Source organism: Microcebus murinus, chromosome 6 (assembly GCF_040939455.1).
Source record: "Microcebus murinus isolate Inina chromosome 6, M.murinus_Inina_mat1.0, whole genome shotgun sequence".
In the NCBI taxonomy this organism is placed as follows: Eukaryota; Metazoa; Chordata; class Mammalia; order Primates; family Cheirogaleidae; genus Microcebus; species Microcebus murinus.
In genome coordinates, this window is record NC_134109.1 from 58,082,673 (window position 1) to 58,102,030 (window position 19,358).

The 19,358-nt window shown below is 38.1% G+C and overlaps 1 protein-coding gene across 3 annotated transcripts in view; it reads left to right on the forward strand.

Annotated features, from left to right (window-relative positions):
* SLC25A21 (solute carrier family 25 member 21) overlaps positions 1-19,358 on the forward strand; it is a 453,133-nt gene that overhangs the window by 390,886 nt on the left and 42,889 nt on the right. For all 3 annotated transcript variants that reach the window (XM_012767042.3, XM_012767041.2, XM_076004088.1), the window contains one exon: positions 12,647-12,713. In XM_012767042.3, coding sequence (XP_012622496.1) covers positions 12,647-12,713 — 67 coding nt within the window. The remainder of the gene's footprint in view (positions 1-12,646; positions 12,714-19,358) is intronic.

Below are 19,358 nucleotides of genomic sequence, written 5' to 3' on the forward strand. Positions count from 1 at the left end.
GACAAAAGAGGCTACAAATCCTGGCTCAGCTGTTCCTTCATTCAAAAACCAACATTTTTGCTCCTTCCAGAAACCAATCAGAGCCTGAGGTAGAGGACTTCAGCCAATTGTAGAGGCACAGTCCAGGAAAGAGCACTAGACAATGAAATTCCGTGGACTTAACTCTGACTCTCCCTGAAAACATGGAAGTCAAAGCATGGTGTCTAAGACCTGAGGTTTTAGCATCAAGTAGTCCTGTGTTCTTATCCCAACTCCACCACTTACTAGTTGTTTGACTAGTAGGAAAGTTACTTAACTTCTCTGAGTCTCCTTGTCTTTTTCTATAAAAGAGAGAATAGTAAAAATTGAGTGAGATAATAATTCTAAAGCATTTTGCAAGATTGCTATTTTATTTCTAACGTTTCCCTCAATAGTCTTAATTTCAATAAAGGTTCAGCTGTTGCAATACTTTTCCTTTGGAATCTAATTTCATGAATTGAAAGTCTACTAAATCAGACTGTAATTTGTAACCTATAAAATGCCCTGGTCAAAACCTTGGTTTCTTGGCATGTTTGGGACAATTGTTGAGTTACATTTAACTCTTGTACCACTAGGGGGCACCTCAAGAAATTAATTTTGGATTGTGCTGTAATAACTGGTGGCCATAAAGAGTTAATGCACTTTCAAATGTGACATACTTTGGGAACAGCCTGCTCAGTGCAATTAGTACACAACATGTTTGGCCTCAAACATGTATGAATTGGTTGTAACAGAATTCCACAACAGGGTGTGAATTCCTGAGGCGCTGGGTCACACACTTAGGTAAGGTTCCATTTTGGAAGACATCTCTGAATTCTGAGGCTTTCTGCCCCAGCTGCAGTCATATACAGCCGTGCAGCTAGGTCAAGCTATTAAATTAGGCAACTTGCAACAATGTACTAATTCATTTCCATAAACACTTGTACAGAGAGCAGACATAGACAACATCCCTACTCCAGCAGTAATGCTTTGGAATTAATTTGCTCACCTTTTATACCAAGAGTTTTCCATCCTGGGTAAACAGCCAACACATGGTTGAGCCAAAATTCAAGGCCAAAGAGTGTGGCTCCAGAGCCCACATTCATATTGCCTTTACTGACAAATAACGTCCAATTAATGATAAATGCCAGAGGGTGGTGATAAAAAAACAGGAATGGCCACTGTCCTTCAAGCAGTTTATAACTTGGATTAAGTATGGTAATCATTTGAATAACGCAAACTCTATTCAGTTCAAAATATACAAGTCATTCAGACTACTAATGACAGTACTGGGTCATGTCTGCATACATAGAGACATACATATGTGGATGTATACATATAGAGGGATATGTATACATGCATGTAATGCAGTGTTACCTGAGTGTTACTATGTGAGAGGCCATAAGGTAATATGAAAGGCAACATCTTAGTCAAATAATGCAGGCAGGTGCAATATCAAAAATTTGGCTACCATATCAGAGAAGGCTTCTTGGAGAAAATTAAGGTGTTAATTGATTTGGGACAATGGTACTATCACACTGTATCAACATCAGACCCTAGAAAAAGATGTTTAACCTAGTACACAGAGTACACTGAGTGAATGAGTGAGTGAATAAATAATAGTTACTTCATGAATGGAAAGGATAGAAATTAAAATCAGAGGAGATAAGAAATGTGGTGCTGATGAGAAGATAAGAGTGATCAGAATGGAGGGAGGAATTTGCTCAGAGTGACTTGTTTAGCAAAGAGCAGGCTGGGAGGTGGCTGGTGAAGGACTTTTTGATTCCGTCATCAGCTCGTCTTTCCTGGTTTTCTGTCCCCTGTCCAAGAAATAAGGATTTGATTTGGGGATGTGTGTGTGTGTGTGTGTGTGTGTGTGTGTGTGTGTGTGTGTGTGTGTGTGTGTGATGTTTTGAGTCCTTTTCCTCATAGGTGCCATCCACATATGTGAAAGACTGCCCCTAAATGATTCTTATTTCCTAATGGAAATGTGTTCATCTTCACAAGCAAAGTAATCTGCTGTCACTGAAAATTAATAGACTTACCATGAAGTCAGTTATAAATAAGTCTCTTCACTAATAGATTAGTGGGGCAATTAACACGTACATTTCATCAATATTATTTACCACTTTGGTTGCTTCTCAAATGTCTTTTTCACTTTTTCTTTCCTTGGCATTTGCCATCAGGGTTCTGGTTCTTATATCACACTAATGCCTTCCTTGGGCTGAACTGAGCAACATGTTTAAAGAGTTGAGTACCCTGCCAACTTTCCAGGGAATGGAGCCATAGACCTACCTCCTAAATGATACTGACAGCTAAACTAATTTTTTTGTATCTTAGAAAACCAAAGTTGTAGTTTATTTTAGATGCACCAACAAAGTTTAATTATTGTGGTAAAATCATACTGAAAATTCAATTTAAAATGTGTGTCCAGAAAAACTTGAAAGAATGCCCCCAAACAGCATATAATGAAAGTAGTATGTTTTAGGGTAACAAATATATCCAAGGACCATATGCAGAAATTTAATTGAATTAATCCTTAGTAATGAATAATAAAAACTATATTGTGTGTGCCCAAATACCTGATATGTTTTGTTCATTTTATGTTAGAATGTTAGCTAAAAGTTATGTTATGTTGCACTTCCTTAAAGTTCATTTGCTGCTTTTAAAATAAGAATCTGTATCACTCTATTTTTGAGCTGTTTTTTTCTCTCCTTTGAAATACATAGTTTCCCTTCTCTCTTTTGCCTAAATGAAACTGGCCCCAAGCTGCAGACAATATTGTGAACTTCATATTGCAGATTATATATAATTCAAATCACAGAGCCATGAACCCCACTCTTTCATTTGAAGTCTGTGAACTACTGAGACTGATGGACTGCAAATGATGTCAGAATAACACCCTGAAGTGGTAGTATCAGGACCAGAATTCTGCCCTGAGATACAGGATCCGTGGAGCAATGGAGGCCCTGCACTCCTAACCCAGGGCTAAGCACAGCCCTCATTGTTTTAATTACGGAGCCACAGCATGTGGGTAAGAAACTTGGATTTGACAGCAGAAGAAGAAAGAGGATATTGTATGCCTTCAATCAGCTTTGTATTAGGAGATCCTTAAAGGGAAAATTATGTGAAAGAAAGAAGGAGGAAGAAAACAACAAACTACCAAGATCCCTATTTCAATATAATTTGGAGAAAATGACTGATTTGGGTTGGTCATGTTGCCAGAACAGATGACTCAAGGCTTCCAAACAAGAAATGGAAATCAGGAGGATGCCTGAAGCCTGTAAGAAGAACAAATTGTGAAGATATGATTGACTGTAAGGCTTCAAAATCAACTGTACCAAAGATGAGCTTGGATCATTGCCCAGAACAGAACTGAATGGTGATGTTCATTTGGGTCCTGACTTTTGAAACAAAATAAAATGTAGTAATTGTGTTCAGTTAGGTATATAGACGTGTTAATGCTTTCCAATTTCCCCGACTGGGGATCTGGTGTCACTTTCCCTGTCGCTTCTATTTCATGCTTCACCGGTGAGTACTTTTGCTGCTCTGGACGCTTACTGAATGCCAGGTTTTTGGCAAAGGAGTGGGATCCAGGTGAAAGCATCCTTCTCATGCTGTGTGTGTGTTGCAGGTGGCTTGGAAAACGGCTTTTCAACTTGGAAATCATTCCTTAATTGACATTTTTAGGCTCAGATAATGTGCTTCTCTATCCTGCTTTCCAGCGTGTTGGTCACCTGACTTGGGTTATGAATCTCAGCAGTTTAGGTCCCCAAACACTTCACCTCTGACAACCAAGGAAAGCCTCAGATTTCATGGGAAGCAGATTTATACACTGATCTATTCCTTTCTTAGGAGGGAAGATACTTTATTCATAGTTTCCTTATACTCACTTTCTCATTAATTTCAGTTGAGTTTTATGATAACCTTTCTGATAGACAATAGGGTTTTACTCTCTCCAAAGGTCAGCTGTGAAGCAGCTACATGGTTTTTCTTTCTCATTAGGAGCTAGAAAGAAGAAAATATTCCACATTGTTGCTCCTAACACCAAAAACCTGCCTAATAGCCTAGCAACCTAGGAAACTTCTCAGCCTGCTTGTAGGGGCAGTCCAACTCTATGGTACAAATGATTTCCAAACAAACATTTTCTACATACTAAATTGGAAAAATAACAGCAAAACCAACAAGGGTATGACTCAGAGGGAAAAAAAGGATGGGCAGATGGGACATGTGATTTTTCCATTCCTTTTTAGTTTCTTTACCTGAGTCAAATTTTGGGAATGTTAAGCCATCCTCTGTCTGCCCAGTATTTACCACAGAGTCTTCAGATTTCAGTAGCTAACTTAAAAGCAAGTAACTTTTTTTCATTCATCCAATTGGACTAAACATGTTGTCAAGTACATAATATTTAGTTAAGGATCTGTCTGGCAATCTAATCTCTAGAGGTGTCTAAAATTTAGACCTTAAAACAGGGTGACCTAAACCTGGATCCTACTAATGATACATAGCAGAAAAGTGTCTTTGAGGGTTTGACTTGCTATACACGAGCCACTGAGACTAGACACAAGCTTGAACTCACAGGAAATTCCACATTTCCTTGCTTCCATACCATCAGCATCTTTTCATTGGTTGTTCTTTGACCTTGTAGCCACCCATATGTTAAATAGTTTCACACTTTAAAAATGGGGGTGTTGTGGGAGAAATGAGGGGTAAAATTATTTGTAGTTCAAATAAGCTATTGTGAGCTCTCTTTGAGAAAAACACGTGCAATGTAGTTTTTGATCTTCATTTTATGGATGTACATAAGTAATAGAAGGCCTATTTTGATTGTACAATTAAAAACAAATGTGATCCAGTGTTGTAATATTCTGTGTCTACTTAGGTTTGTGAACGATAACTCTCATTGGTATATGAACCATTATAATCTAATGGTTTTAGAGTCCTGGCAGCCCTTCCTCGTGTGTGCTATATGGCTTTGGTCCGCTGGCTTCTCCATGTTCCATCTGTGGTATGGGGGTGTCTCACAATTAATCACACTAATGGGATAGGGTTTTAATGCATGATGGGCTCCCTGAGGAAAAAAATTTTAGACCATTTTTAAAATGGTTCTCACAGTCTCCTTCTAAATGCTTAATATTTAACAATTATCTTCAATATAATTATGATTGTAATAATGTCAGCCCAAAACTTTTTCAGAAATAGAGATGCTAAAGGCATGTATGTGTATCAGAATGCTTTTAGCTGCAGTTTAACAGAAGACATAATTAAAAGTAGCTCAACTAGTAAAGATTTATTTTTAATTTTACATAACTGGTAATCTGGAGGTAGGAAGCCGGGATTGGTTAACAATGCAGCCAACAATGTCATGAGGTCCAGGTCCTTTGCATCTTTCTGCTTGACTGTCCTTAGCTTTAGGGCAATGATGTCTCAGTTGGCTGCAGTACATAGGCATTTCGTGCAGCTAGGACAACATTAGCAACGAAGAGGGACTTTTCTTCCCATATGCTTCTTTTCCTTAGAATGGAAATCCATGACTTCCCACATATGTTCCTGCTGGTCCGATGGGTTAGGTTTGGGTCATACATCCATGCTTCACCCTTCTTAAAACATTACAATCCCTTTTTGTTTCTTTGGGAATCTATAAATCATATTTTGCATTAGGAAAACTTTCAATAATTACCTAATCAAGTCAGAAAAAATAGCACATCAGCTTGATCCCTTGCCCAGATGTTCTTGCCTGCAGTTTGCATGTGATTCTTCTGATTGGCCCAAGGGCCAATCTTAACTGACAGAAAAGCTCTTCCTGTGAGAAGACATGGTGTGGAGGCTCTGCACCAACCACTTTGGATGAAGGGGCCATGAGGTTTACTTTCTGCATCCAGGACTCTGGGTTATAAATAGTGAATGCAACTCAACCTTATTTAGGTGAAAAGGGGAATTCATTGGAAATGTTTCTGACTAGCTCATAGAATCAGAGACAGAGGTAAATACTAATATTTGAGAAGGGTCAAGATATAACTAAGCTTACAGAAATCCTGGAAGCAGGGTGACATTCATAGCACCAGAGCTTCTCCTCTTGCTTCTGTGTCTCCCCAAATGGTGGCTTCCTTCTTTTTCATCACTGCAGGTTGACTTTCTCCAAATGACAGAAAGCATGACTGCCATTGATATCCTAGTTTTATATCTTAGAGCTTTAACCAGACAGAGCAAGACTAACCTTTTCAGTTCCCGTTCCAAAATCCTGGAGAAAAACTCAGAGAGGTCTAGCTTGGATCAGATTAACTAGAGCGAAGAAGTAGAATACTATTTGGATCCATTTGGATGAGTGCCCAGTATAACGCCTGCCTATAAGCAGTTATATTGTGCCAATATGTTGGTCCCAGTAGTTTAAAACAACTGGGGGGAGCAATGCCCAGCAGAAGCAGTGCTGTCTTGATTATTCCATAGATGTTCACTATTGCATGGATATACTGTAAAAATAATGCAAGGAGGTAGATGGTTCTAGTTTCCATTTGCCAGCAAAAGCTGTCTATAGGCCCTGAGAATTTCTTATAAAAACTGTTCATTCACTTTTAGGAAGCTCAGAGCGGTAGGATGGGATGGTGGTGAGGAGCAGGGAATGATTGCACGTGAAAGAAGCCAAGCAGAGAGAAGGGAAGGAAGGCACATCAATGAAGCATCACTAGCGTGAAGCAGAGGGCTCTGGACCTCCCAGCTCTTTTCAGATTAAATCCTTATGCTTCTCCCAGCTGCCTCTTCTTTCCTCCTGCCTTACACCCCTTTTAAATATTTTTCCCATCACTTTTAAAATGAAGACCTTCTGGGTTACTTATAAGACCCCAGTCCTCTTCTAGAGAAGCAGTACTAGACTTGACACAAAAGTCTGAAGTAAGGTGGAGTTTGTCGTATCAGAAAAGTGCCTGGCCATGTCTTGTTCTTTTTCTTAGAATAACAGAATCTGAGGAATGAAACAGACCGACTCTGAAGGCCATCAAGTCCATCCACCGCTGTGTACGTCTCTGGCATCCATGACCAGTGGTCATCAGACTGCTTGACCACATAGCACAGGGGAACTCACCACCTTTCAGGAAAATCCATTCTATCTTTAGATAGTTCTGACTATTAGAGGTACTTCCTTGTATTAAGCTCTATCTGGGCCAAAAATGTGTCTTTTCTTGTTGCTTCCATCTGTTAGTCCTAGTTCTACCACCTGGAAACAGAGAAGTCTAATATCTTTCCTGCATGCCTACCTTTCAAGAGATCCATCATATTCACCATGCTTCTCCCGGAGATCCTTCTTCTCCAGATGAAGCAACTGTTCCTCCTATAGCTTTTCTATTGTATAGGATTTCAAGTTCCTCTGTTAACCTGAGTACTCTGTTTTAAAAGCTTTACTTGCTTAAGTGTTCCTCTTAATTTTTTTCCCATAACCAGGCATAATCTCCCAGATGTGGAAAGATCAGCACTGAAAGAACAGAACTAATAATCTGTCATTATAGATATAGAGCTTGTGTTCAAGAAAATCACAGTTATCTTTTTGGGAAGACCAAAGCTATGTTTAGTCATTCCCATGCTGAAAATGATACAATCATTAAATTATAATGAAACTTAAATAATAAAGAAAAAGTATTTAAATTTTACAAGTGTCTAGAGGAAATTTGTGTTGATTTGAGAATTTCAGGCATCATTAGTTAAAATTGCAGTGGAACGGGAATGGGGACAATTCATGAATTCCCATAGCTCTCCAAATCATTTCTGCTTTACTTCTTATTCATAATGCTAATGCTATCCATTAAGTCAAAAATACTGAGCAGAGGATGCCCATATCAGGGGATCCTTTGGTTTCTTTTTCCCTCCTTATGAAATCCATATGCTTAACAAATATTTTGTTCTTGGTAAGAATCCCTGGGGTACCTTGCCCTCAAGTAGCTCACCATTTAGAAGCTCGAAAGATGAGCTTTGCCCCCCTCACTGAAAGGTGCTGTGTAAGCCACTGAATCCAGGAAGAGCAGGAGATCCCCATGTTGGGTTGAGCAGCACAGTGGGTTAATCTAAATAAACTCCTAACTGTGTTCCAGAAACACAGCTAGGAGCAGACACAATTTAAGGGAGTTGGAGTGAAGTTTGAGGGTCAATCAGAGAGGCTCCAGCCCCATGTTAAATGAGGTCTCAAAACAGGGACATGTTGGGCCCTGCCCTTATCTGTATCACTTATGGACCATCCAGGGAAACTGATTACCCCAGAAAATAATGTATAATATTATCTTCCATTTGTATATATTTTTTCAGGTTTTAAATGAGGATATGACATATATGTGAAGACTCTAGGGCAGAGGAATTTAAAATTTTGAATTCTAAAATCTAATAAGAAATAAGTGGTGGCTTTATAAATCTAATTATAAGCATATGTCACTCATACTTGGATCTTTTTCTAAAAATGTCTGAATATGTGATCCATTGACAACGATAGCAGCCCATGCCCTGTGAGATTGCCAATCAGCAAGGCAGTTTGATATTTCTTCTGTCAGCAGCACATATTCCTATAACCGGCCCTCCCTAACCTCCTTCCACTTACATTAAGGAAGTTAAACAGTTATGACTAATTCAGGACAGGGCTGGGAGCTCTAGTACCACAGCCACAGAGCTTGTTACTTCCCTGGTGTTAGTAAAGCCAAATTGAAGATTTCATCGTCTTATTAGTCTCAGAAAGGTTCAATCTAGCAGGCTTGGGTATAACCCTTAACCTCATTTGGGTACCCAAGGGAGGAAATGTAAGACTGTGGATAGCTTGAAGCTTCCCACCACACAACTGAGAAAATAAACTCAAGATTCCTCAGAGTAAGGAGGGTCAACACCATCTTTAAGGTATAACTCATGGTCATGTTTAGCAATTTACCAATAGGATTCCAATCTCAGTATCATTTATGCATCTTCTGAATATCATAATGCTCATTAAAACATAGAATTCATACCTATACTTTTGTTTTGGTTTTGTTTTTATTTCAAAATATTAAGGAGATAACGAATGTTTTTGTTACATGGATAGCTTTTATGATGCTTAAGTCAGGGCCATTAATGTACCCATCACCCAAATAGTGTTCATTGTACCTGATAGGTAGGTTTTTACCCCTCCACTCCTTTCCCCTCTCCCCTTTTTGACTTCCAATTACTTTTACTTTTCTCTGTGCCCATGTGTGCCCATCAATTAGTTCCAAATTATTAGTGAGAACATGTGGTGTTTGTTTTTCCATTTATCAGATACTTCACTTAGGGTAATGGTCTCCAGTTCCATACAAATTGCTGCAAAAGACATTAATTCATTCCTTTTTATGGCTGAATAGTATTCCATGGTAAATATATAATACATTTTGTTAATCCACTCATGAATTGATGGGCACTTGGATTGATTCCACATCTTTGTGACTGAATTGTACTGCAATAAACATTTGAGTGCAAGTGTCTTTTTGATAAAATGACTTCTTTTCCTTTGGGCAGATACCCAGTAATGGAATTTCTGGGTCAAAGGGAAAGTCTATATTTATTTCTTTGAGTAATTTCCATACTTTTTCCCATAGAGGTTGTACTAATTTGCAGTCCCACCAACAGTGTATAAGACAAGCCGTTTCTTTCTCTCTTTATACATGCCAACATCTGTTGTTTTTTGACTTTTTTTTTTTTTTTTTTTTGAGATAGAATCCTGCTCTGTCACCCAGGCTACAGTGCAGAGGTGTCATCATAGTTAACTGCAGCCTCAAACTCCTGGGCTCAAGTGATCCTCTTTCCTCAGCCTTGCAAATAGCTAGGAATACAGGCATATGCCACTACACCTGGAAAATTTTTTCTAATTTTGTAGAAATGGGCTCTCGCTCTTGCTCAGGCTAGTTTTGAACTCCTAGCCTCACATGATCCTCCGACCTCAGCCTTACAAATGCTAGCATTGCAGGCAGGTGCAACCACATTCAGCCTGTTTTTTGACTTTTTAATAATAGCCATTCTGTTAAGGGTAAGATGATATCTCATTGTGGTTTTAATTTGCATTTCCATGATGATTAGTGATGTTGAGCATTTTTTCATATGTTTCTTGGCCATTAGTCTATCTTCTTTTGAAAAGCTTCTGTTCATGTCTTTTGCCTACTTTTTAATGGGGTTGTTTTTAATCTGAGTAGAAAAATATAAACTATCATCAATGTTCACCAAACATTTAAATCTGGAATTGGATCCTATTAATAGTTCAAATCTTAGTTCTACCACTTAGTAGCTATGTAGCCTTGAACATGAATCTCTCTAAGCTTTAGTGTCTTCATCTGTAAAATGGGATGATTGTTATCTGATATGAGAATGGCTACACCTGCTCTCTTTTGGTTTCATTTGCATGGAATATTTTTTTCTATCCCTTCACCTTGGTCTGTGTGAGTTCTTGAGGGTTAGATGTGTTTCCTGGAGACAGCAGATACATGGGTTGTGTTTTTTCATCCATTCTGCCAGTCTGTGTCTTTTGAGTGGAACGCTCAGACCATTTATGTGGGTGATAGCATTGATATGTAGGATGCTCTTCTGTTCATCCTGTTAGGTGGTACTTTATTGCTTTGTTTTTCCTCTTGTGATATTGTTTTATACAAGCTGTGAGTTTTAGCTTTTGGGTGATTTTACACTGATGGGTAACTATTGTACTGATCCATGTATAATGCAATTCTGAGTATTTCTTGTAGTGCAGGTCTAGTCATGACAAATTCCTTCAGTGTTTGCTTGTCTGGAAAAGTCTTCATTTCTCCATCATTTATGAAACTGAGTTCTGCAGGATATAAGATTCTTGGCTGGCAGTTGTTCTGTTTAAGAAGACTAAAGATGGGGCCCCAATTCCTTCTTGCTTGTAAGGTTTCTGCTTGGAGGTCTGTTGTTATCCTGATTGGTTTTCCTTTGTAGGTTAGTTGTTGCTTTCATCTTGTTGCTTGTAGAATTTCCTCCTCCATTTTGACTTTGTCTAAGTTGATTACTATCTGTCTTGGAGATGTCCTATTTCCTATTAATCTTCCTGGTGTTTAATAACCATCTTATATCTGAACATCTGAATCTCTAGCAATACCATGGAAATTTTCCTCAGTAATTCCTTCAAATAGATTTTCCATGTTTTTTGCTCTTTCTCCTTCTCCCTCAGGGATACCTATAATTCGTATTAATATATTAGTTTGCTTCACATAGTCCCATATTTCCCTGAGTAATTTTCAGTCTTTTTTATTCTCTTTTCTGCCTCTTGGAATGGCTAAATTAGTTTGACACCCTTGTCTTTAAGCTCTGATATTCTTTCTGTTGCTTGGGTTAACCAGTTGTTAAAGCTTTCTGTTGTATTTTGAAATTTCATAAATGACTCCTTTATTGCTTTAAGTTCTATTATAGCCTTATTTACATTGTCTAGTTCTTTAGCAACTTTTTCATTTTTTTCATTGATTTCCTGAAATTTGGGGGGGCTTCTTTTCGTTGGTTTTCAACTTTCTCTTCATTTCCATTCATGTTATTTGTCATCCATATTCTGAATTCCATTTCTGACATTTTAACAATTTCCTTTTGGTTGAGGTCTAGTACGATACATCCATTGTGCCCTTGGAGGTATCTAACTGTTATGTTTTTTCATGTTGCCAGAGTTCTTTTGCTGGTTGCTTCTCATATGAATCTTCTTCTCTCAGCACAGGGCTGATAGGTCTGCAGGGCACCTGTTCTTCTTTGCTGAGAATTCTCCTACTTGGTGAGAAGAAAGAGAGGTCCCTGGTTGGTGCTTTTGTGTCCTAGTCTGGAATGTTGACCCAGCAGGGGAGGGGAGGGTACACTGAGAGTGTGTAGTGCAGCTGTTCTGTTTTGTCCCTATCCCCTGTGATTGTCACATTTCAAGTCAGTGCTGGATGATCTTCATGTGGGGTAGTGAGTTGTTCCCCAGATCATTGTTGGAAATTTGAGTTTGGGGGCTGGGTGAGACTCTCTCCATGGAGGCTGGCATTATGGGGGATTGCTCTGCCTAGTGTCTCCCCCCAGAGTGTCTGGGCTGTGGGCATTTGCTTGAACTACGTCCAGGTATAATGGCAGCCCACGGCAGAGAGGTCCCCAAAAGAGCATTGGACCTTGGGGTGGTTCGGCAGGCCCGGCAGCCATGATGAGGACTTAAGGGCAGGGTCTTGGAGTCCACGCACTGCACTGGATTCTCCAGGGTGGAGTCGTGGACCCAGCAGGAGCACTGGAGTCACAGGGGCAGAGCTTTGGGCCCTGGAGGCAACACTGGAAACTCAGGGGGCAGAGCTGTGGTCCCAGCAGCTACCATGAGGCCTTGTAGGTGGGGCCTGGGACCCAGGCACAGCAGAAGGATCAGAGCTGGAGCTGGGACCTGGAGGCAGGGCACGAGCTCTATGGGCAGGGCCATGACATCAGACCACAGTGCAGAACCACAGAGGTGGAGCCATGTGGGTGGGGGATGGCTCTGGCAGCACAGGGACTGTGGGTCAGGTTTATACTTTAAAATTAAAACAAAGGAAAACCTCGTGATTGGTGTGCTACGATGAATAATTAGAAATACTTTAGAATTAGTGCTTTATCCATAAACAAAGGCAGAATTAACTGTTTCTTAATTCCCTCACTTATATAAAATCTATTATTTCTCCAACAGATTGTTCGGTTTTTACAAGGGAATTCTACCACCCATCTTGGTTGAAACACCAAAAAGAGCAGTGAAGGTAAGTAAGCATGTATGCCTTCCTACCAAGTGAAAACAGGGTACATCATTAAACATCACAAGCTAGCAGCTTTAGCATTAAAGCATTGCACAACAAACCATGGGACATTAATATGAATTAAACATAAAACACTAAAAACCTTAATGCAGAAATTATAGCATGATTTTATTATAATTAAATTTGATCAATGTCTCCAATATGTATATCAATTTATAGATTTTTTTTCAGGTGAAAGCACTCTCTTCTAATGGGGAAAGTATTCAAAAAACAACATACTAAATGAAATTCATGTAATTAAACCACAAAATAGCTTGGACTTTTTCTCAAAGCAGTTCAGAAATTTTCCTTTGGAGCAATAATTATTTTAAAAAGGGGAGAAAAAGAGGAGAGGAGAGTAGAGAGGTTAGAAAAACCTTTCTCCCTAAATCATTCCCATTTTATGAACAGAGTGAACTAATACACCATATTTCTTTGCATATGATTCTCATATAACATATTTATCTGGCATGCCAACTTCATTTTTTCCCTTGGTCTCCTCTGTTAAAATTCTCTATTCTGGTTCTTATACAATTATTACTTCCACTACCCTGATTTCCATTTCTTTAACCATATAACTGTGGAGGTTTATGTACTACTTGCTAGTTGAGTATATGAATAGGAACACGGAGATCTGGCAGAACCTCCAGGGCCAAAGGAACTAAATCTGATGCCTTTTTTAAATCCTCTCTCAGACAAAGGTCCCAATCATAGTGACTCTGACACTCTCCCCTACCATACACCACCGACATCACTAAATATGGTTTTGTCTTTCCATAATAATGATAACATAAACTTCGACTAAAAGACTTCCTTTCCAACTAACATAAAGCTTTTTTCACATACATTACTCAATTTGTATTCCCAGTGCTCCTAAAAGGCAAGAAGGAACAGCCCATATACTTTTATTCAGTAAGACAAGAGGATGACTGGGTTAAAAATTCTGATAAAATAACCAACATATATATACAAACATCAAACTTTTACATTATGTCAAAATAGTAACTTAATAGGATTTAATTCAAGTCTAGAATGTAGAAAACAAAGCTTTAGAACGTACTTTCTCTGTAAATTCATCCTCTTTGTTGCTATAGGTTTTGTGATTTTAGAATATTACTTCAATACAAATTTCATTATAAGGATCTGAATCATGGTGGAGAATCTGGAAAAAGTTCACCAAAGTACACAAAAGAGCCGAATTGAATTATGAAATGGCTTTGCTTGATAAAAGATTGCCCAAGTAAACAAACAGAGCAGAGTTCCTGTTCAAAAAGAAAGTCACTTTGTCTCCATGGAATAATATATTCATTTGTTCAGTGTTTTACATGTATAAATAAAGTAAATTATAATTGGAGTTTTTCCTGGAATATTTTTCCTTAATACCATATATTGGAGACCATTTAATCTTTAAGAGGATTAAGGTTTATCAACGTTGAACAATCTTTTACAGGAAAAAAAAAAAGTTAGGCTTTACAAAACTGAGTTAGTCTCTACTTTAAAAAAGCAATGCTCCCTGCCAGAACAATGGTTAACAGATGAACTTTTGGGCAACTGGATATGGTGTATGTGTCCCAGACATCTTGTTTCAAGTAGATTTTACCTTAAAATTATTGAGACATATGGTAAGTACATTGGCTTTTTAAGTATAACTTGGAGTTAAGTGTATCTTTGCCAGATGGATAACACTACTTTTTCAACACAATTTATGAAACCATTCATTTTATAGATATTTATCTTAGGATTTGTGAGGAAAGCAATCACCTGATTGTAGCGATTTCATACATCATAAACTGCTTCGTTGTGTGTCATCAAAGTTTACTTCAGAAAAAAATATTCAGAGACTGTGTGTGTGTGTGTGTGTGTGTGTGTGTGTGTGTGTATTCCTTGTTACTGATACTTCAGTTACAATCGTTACCATGATCAGAAACAGATAATTTTAAGTTTTTCTGTACTTTATTCTTTGAAATGAGAGTCATCATTAAAATAATAAGACTCACTGGTGCTAAATAAATGAAATGTCTCCTTTCGCAAATTAGAATTAGTATTTTATTTAGCAAAAGGAAATGAAGACCTCAGATAGAGACCAACTGATCCCTCAGAGGTGGGAGTTACTATATTTAAGTTTACAGGGTCTTGTCTTGAGAGCCTCACAGATCCAGAAATGTCATTTTTCCATGTTCAGATTCTCAAGAACTGCCTTATGCTAACCAAACTCACAAAAGATTAGAACTTGTGGGATGTTCAGTTAATATAAGATGAATAAATGAAACAAACATAAAGAAAAACAGGAAAAAAATATGGACAGAAGCAGAAAAAAAAAAAAACGTTATATATAGAGAGAGAAAATTCCCACATCTACTATTCTGAGTATCTAAAGAGCCAAGACTTCCACTTCTGGTCAAGATGGAGTAACAGGGACCAGATTTTCTCTCCCACCTGAAACAACAACAAAATGAACAAAATGTAAGAAACAACAGTTTCAAGACACTGGGCGTCAGACAGTGAAGGATAATAATATCTGAGAAGTGGGAAACAAATGACATGAGTCCTGTGATTGCCCCTGTTTACTGCCTTGAGAGAGTTTCCAGGCCCCAGGGCAGGAATGGGAAATACAGGCAGAGCCCACAGGGCTCCCTGGGTTGAGAAGGAGCTGAGAGACACGAAAGAGCAAGGTAGCTAGACTTCACAGGAAAGAGTACCAGGGAAGAACAAGCTGCACAGAGAGAGAACTCCTGAGATCTGCCGAGGGACCCTTCAAGTATTCAGCTGAGTACTGACCAGAGCGTGCCTGTGTGGAAACTACCAAGGCCTGGGAAAGAACTGGCCAAAAGAATTAAAGGAAATGGCTCTCAGCAGTCACAGAGGGCTGGGAATAATGCCTGTTCCCACCAGCCAAACTGGAAAGCCTCGAAATTCACAGGGCATTGAGAGGAGTGCTCAGAAGGGTGTTGCCCCAGTGGTAGGGAAGAATTAGCCCTAGACTAACCACTACTCCAGTCTCACTGGCTAAATACAAGAGTCAGATGGATCAAACTGCTTCCATGTAATTTAACTGCATCCCAGAACAAAGTATCTCAAAGGTCAGGTTAATCACCAGATTGATTAGTGAGCATGGATTGAAAGTACAGGGAGAAGTGGAGTGCTGGTTCAGCCAGGCAGTGTACTGACCTCCCCTGCCCTTCCACAGCCTGATATCTCTTCAGGGACCACATGGCCTGTAAACCCAGCCAGATTACCAATTTCTAGATTCCAGTATATAGGCTATATATAGCATAATTAATTTGAATCACAGATTTTATATTCAAGGTTCCCAAACCTTTGATGGAGTATGAATGTTTTCAAAACTCCTTAGTCACACATTTGCATGACTTTGAGTAAGTAACTTCATGTTGACCTTCATAATTTCATCCTTAGAGTGTAACCTCATACCTTAGATGATAGGGTACTTTTCATCACATCTATGCATTAACACATGCTGTGGCTGAGTAATACCATGAGAGACAGAAAGGAGTAGTGTTGCATAAATAGGAATTAACATAACAGCTAATCTAATTAGTTCTTAAGAATATATTCTAGTATAATATTTCCTAAGCTTTGAACATGGGAGATATCTGATAAATATGTGTTGAATGAATGGATGAATGAATGAATGTTTTCAGTAAATGTTGGTTTTAAATGACAATGAAGAAATCTACATTAATTTATTATATTATTATTGAAAATCCATCTTAAAAGATTTTAGCTTTTTCTTGAGATATTATTTTATTTTATATTCAGTAAATTAGATTTTGGTGGTAAAGACAGAAATTAAAATAAGATTTTTTTTAGTTTGAAGCACCACTTACTTATAAGAATATGTGATAATGTATTGTTCATTACTTTTGAATTTAGTACATTAGGAATTCATCACTTTGACCTATAGGCCTTCTTTATTCCCAGACTTTTTCCTTGAGATTCCAGTTTGGTCCTTAATCTCTTCTGTCTATAATGACAGAAGAAATAAAAAGGTGGAGTAATAATGCTAGATGCTAGAAATAAAAAGAAACAACCAACAAACAAATGCATCTTCACATTGGAAGCTAATAAGATATAGAGGCCCTTGTATATTGTGGGATCCATCATCTTCCAGACCTTCCCCAAACCCAGTCCTGGTGTGGGCTCCCATTGGAGCAACAGTTCCAAAATGTAGGCCATGACCCGTGGATTGTGAAATCAATTTAATGGGTCACTAGATATAATGGGTCATTACCAGAATACTAAAAAAAATGAAATAGAATAGAAACAGTGCATTATACATTGTAGGGGAGTAAATATTCTTGTATAGTAATGTTTTATTTCAGTTATAAATACAAGCCCACCTGTGTTTAAGTGTGTGTGTGTGTGTGTGTGTGTGTGTGTGTGTGTGTGTGTGTGTGTGTTCAACAAATATTTTGTAATGTAGATTGTGGTCCAAAAAGTTTGAAATCTTCTGCCTTGAAGGACTTCATGGCTTCCAGGGTCCATGTAGCTGTCTTAGGTATAGTGGAAGGCAAGAAGACTTCATCCCCAGAAGCAATAAAATCCTAGGGCAGGGACCCTCTTCCCAAACTACTGTCGATCATGGCATAACAGTGAGTAAGTACAGTATGGAGTTTAGAGCATACACAAGCTTTGTATTTAGACTTAGGAGGAATCTCAGTCCTCCCACTCAACTAGCTGCAGGACATATATCTATAAAATGGGACTCATGATTGTACTATTATAGCCTCTTATCTGGTGATGTTTTTTGTGTGGCTTAAATGCAGTAGCTGTTTCCTGGACCATAGTAGGCTCCCACAAGTGATACATATAATAATTCTTTTGGTAACCCAAGTGAAGACAGGGAATGGAAACTAAGATTTTCTGAAAGTCTCATATGTTCCAGGTATGTCAGGGAATCTTACTTAAATTTTCTTATTTAACAACAACTCTAAATCTAAAAGGTAAGTTTTGTGTTCCTGAGGGTCAGAAAGGTTAAGCAACTTTCCCACACTGTCACAGATAAATAGCAAAGCCAGGATTCAGGTACAGGACTGTTCACTTTAAAATACCAGCAAAATGATGGTCAAAATGATGATGATCATAAAAAGTAAGAAAAATAAATTACCTTTAAAACCTAAAAAATAAAATAAAACCTAAAGTCTGTAACACTTTTTCTTCCTTGTTTAATAGTTTCTATAGTGCATATCAGGATATTCACGAGTACAATGATATCTAGTGCATATCTCATCAAAACAGTGGTGGTCCCTGGTAAGCACTCTTTTAACACCAGGATAGTTTCTGGGCTATCACCATCGGTTAGAATGTTGGATCAAGAAGGCCAGGGTTCTCTTTGTTTGTTTACTGCTGGATCCCCAGTGCCTAGAATGGGAGTCCTCTAATAGTTATTAAATGAGTAAATGAATGAATAAATGGTTCTTTTCTAGGATCCTTGTTCTAGAAAAGTCTACATTCATAGTTGTTGTAAAGGACCATGGCACAGAAGTAGTTCCTGAGTCCTTAAAACAATCAAAATTTATCTGATATTATAATGACTGTTGGGCTGCTCAAGCTCTCATTAAGGCCATGCCTACAAGGAACCACTTCTTTCTAACAACAGAGTATTATTTTTCCCCCAAATCTATATTTCTTTTCTTGCCTTATTTTAATGGACTATTAAGTAATAGTGTAGAAAACATTCAGGACCATGTAATGCCCATGCCATTTCTTGGGTCTTGAAAATCAGACCCTAGCAGGACTGAAGAGTGTGTCCTATCTGCGGCTACTCAACTGAGTCCCAGGAACACAATACCATCTTTAAGCAGACTTGTTGCCCAAAATGTAGACTATAAAAAGAGAGGAGAAAACATGTATATATGAAGTGATAGAGTAGATTTGCCTCCATCAAAATTTTATTTGCAGAGAAAATTATGTTAAACTTCATCTACTGAATGAATCAACCATCAATATCATCTTCACCATCAATATCATCATCTTTGTCATCTTCATCATCATATTTTAAAGGAAGGAATAAGCAGCTCTCTTTCTTCATTCAGGTTGAAGACAGTCTTGCTTTAAGGCAGGAGATGGACTAGATAACCTCATTGGGTCCTTCCTTAGTTTATCATGGCATCTTCATGATCATTTAGTGTTTTAAAATTCCATAGAACAATAGGGAGACACTGCAATATAAATACAAGTTAAGGCTGAAAAGTGGATGTCTTTTACAAGTGTGTCAGAAAATTGGGCACGCACTGGGAAAGCAGTTCATAGAGAAAACATAGGAGACCAAAGATTTCAGGTCTATACGCCTATAATTTTGAATCACTGCCATAAAAAAGAAGTCTATTAATGTCTGGGGAAACTGAAAATGGTCATGGTAAATGGAAGTTGTATGGTTCATTTACTGCTCTAAAGGATTCCATCAGCTCTTCTGTAGGTTATTTTAACTGCATTTGAAAATGTGAATGTTAAAGTAAGATCCAATAGCAACTACTCAAGACAGGATTAAAAACTGTGTTAGATGGTTTATCATTTTTGAAATGCTGGTTAATATAATGATTTACTAAAGAAATTTGAGTCAATTAAAGAGTTTGTTGCAGGAAATTGTTA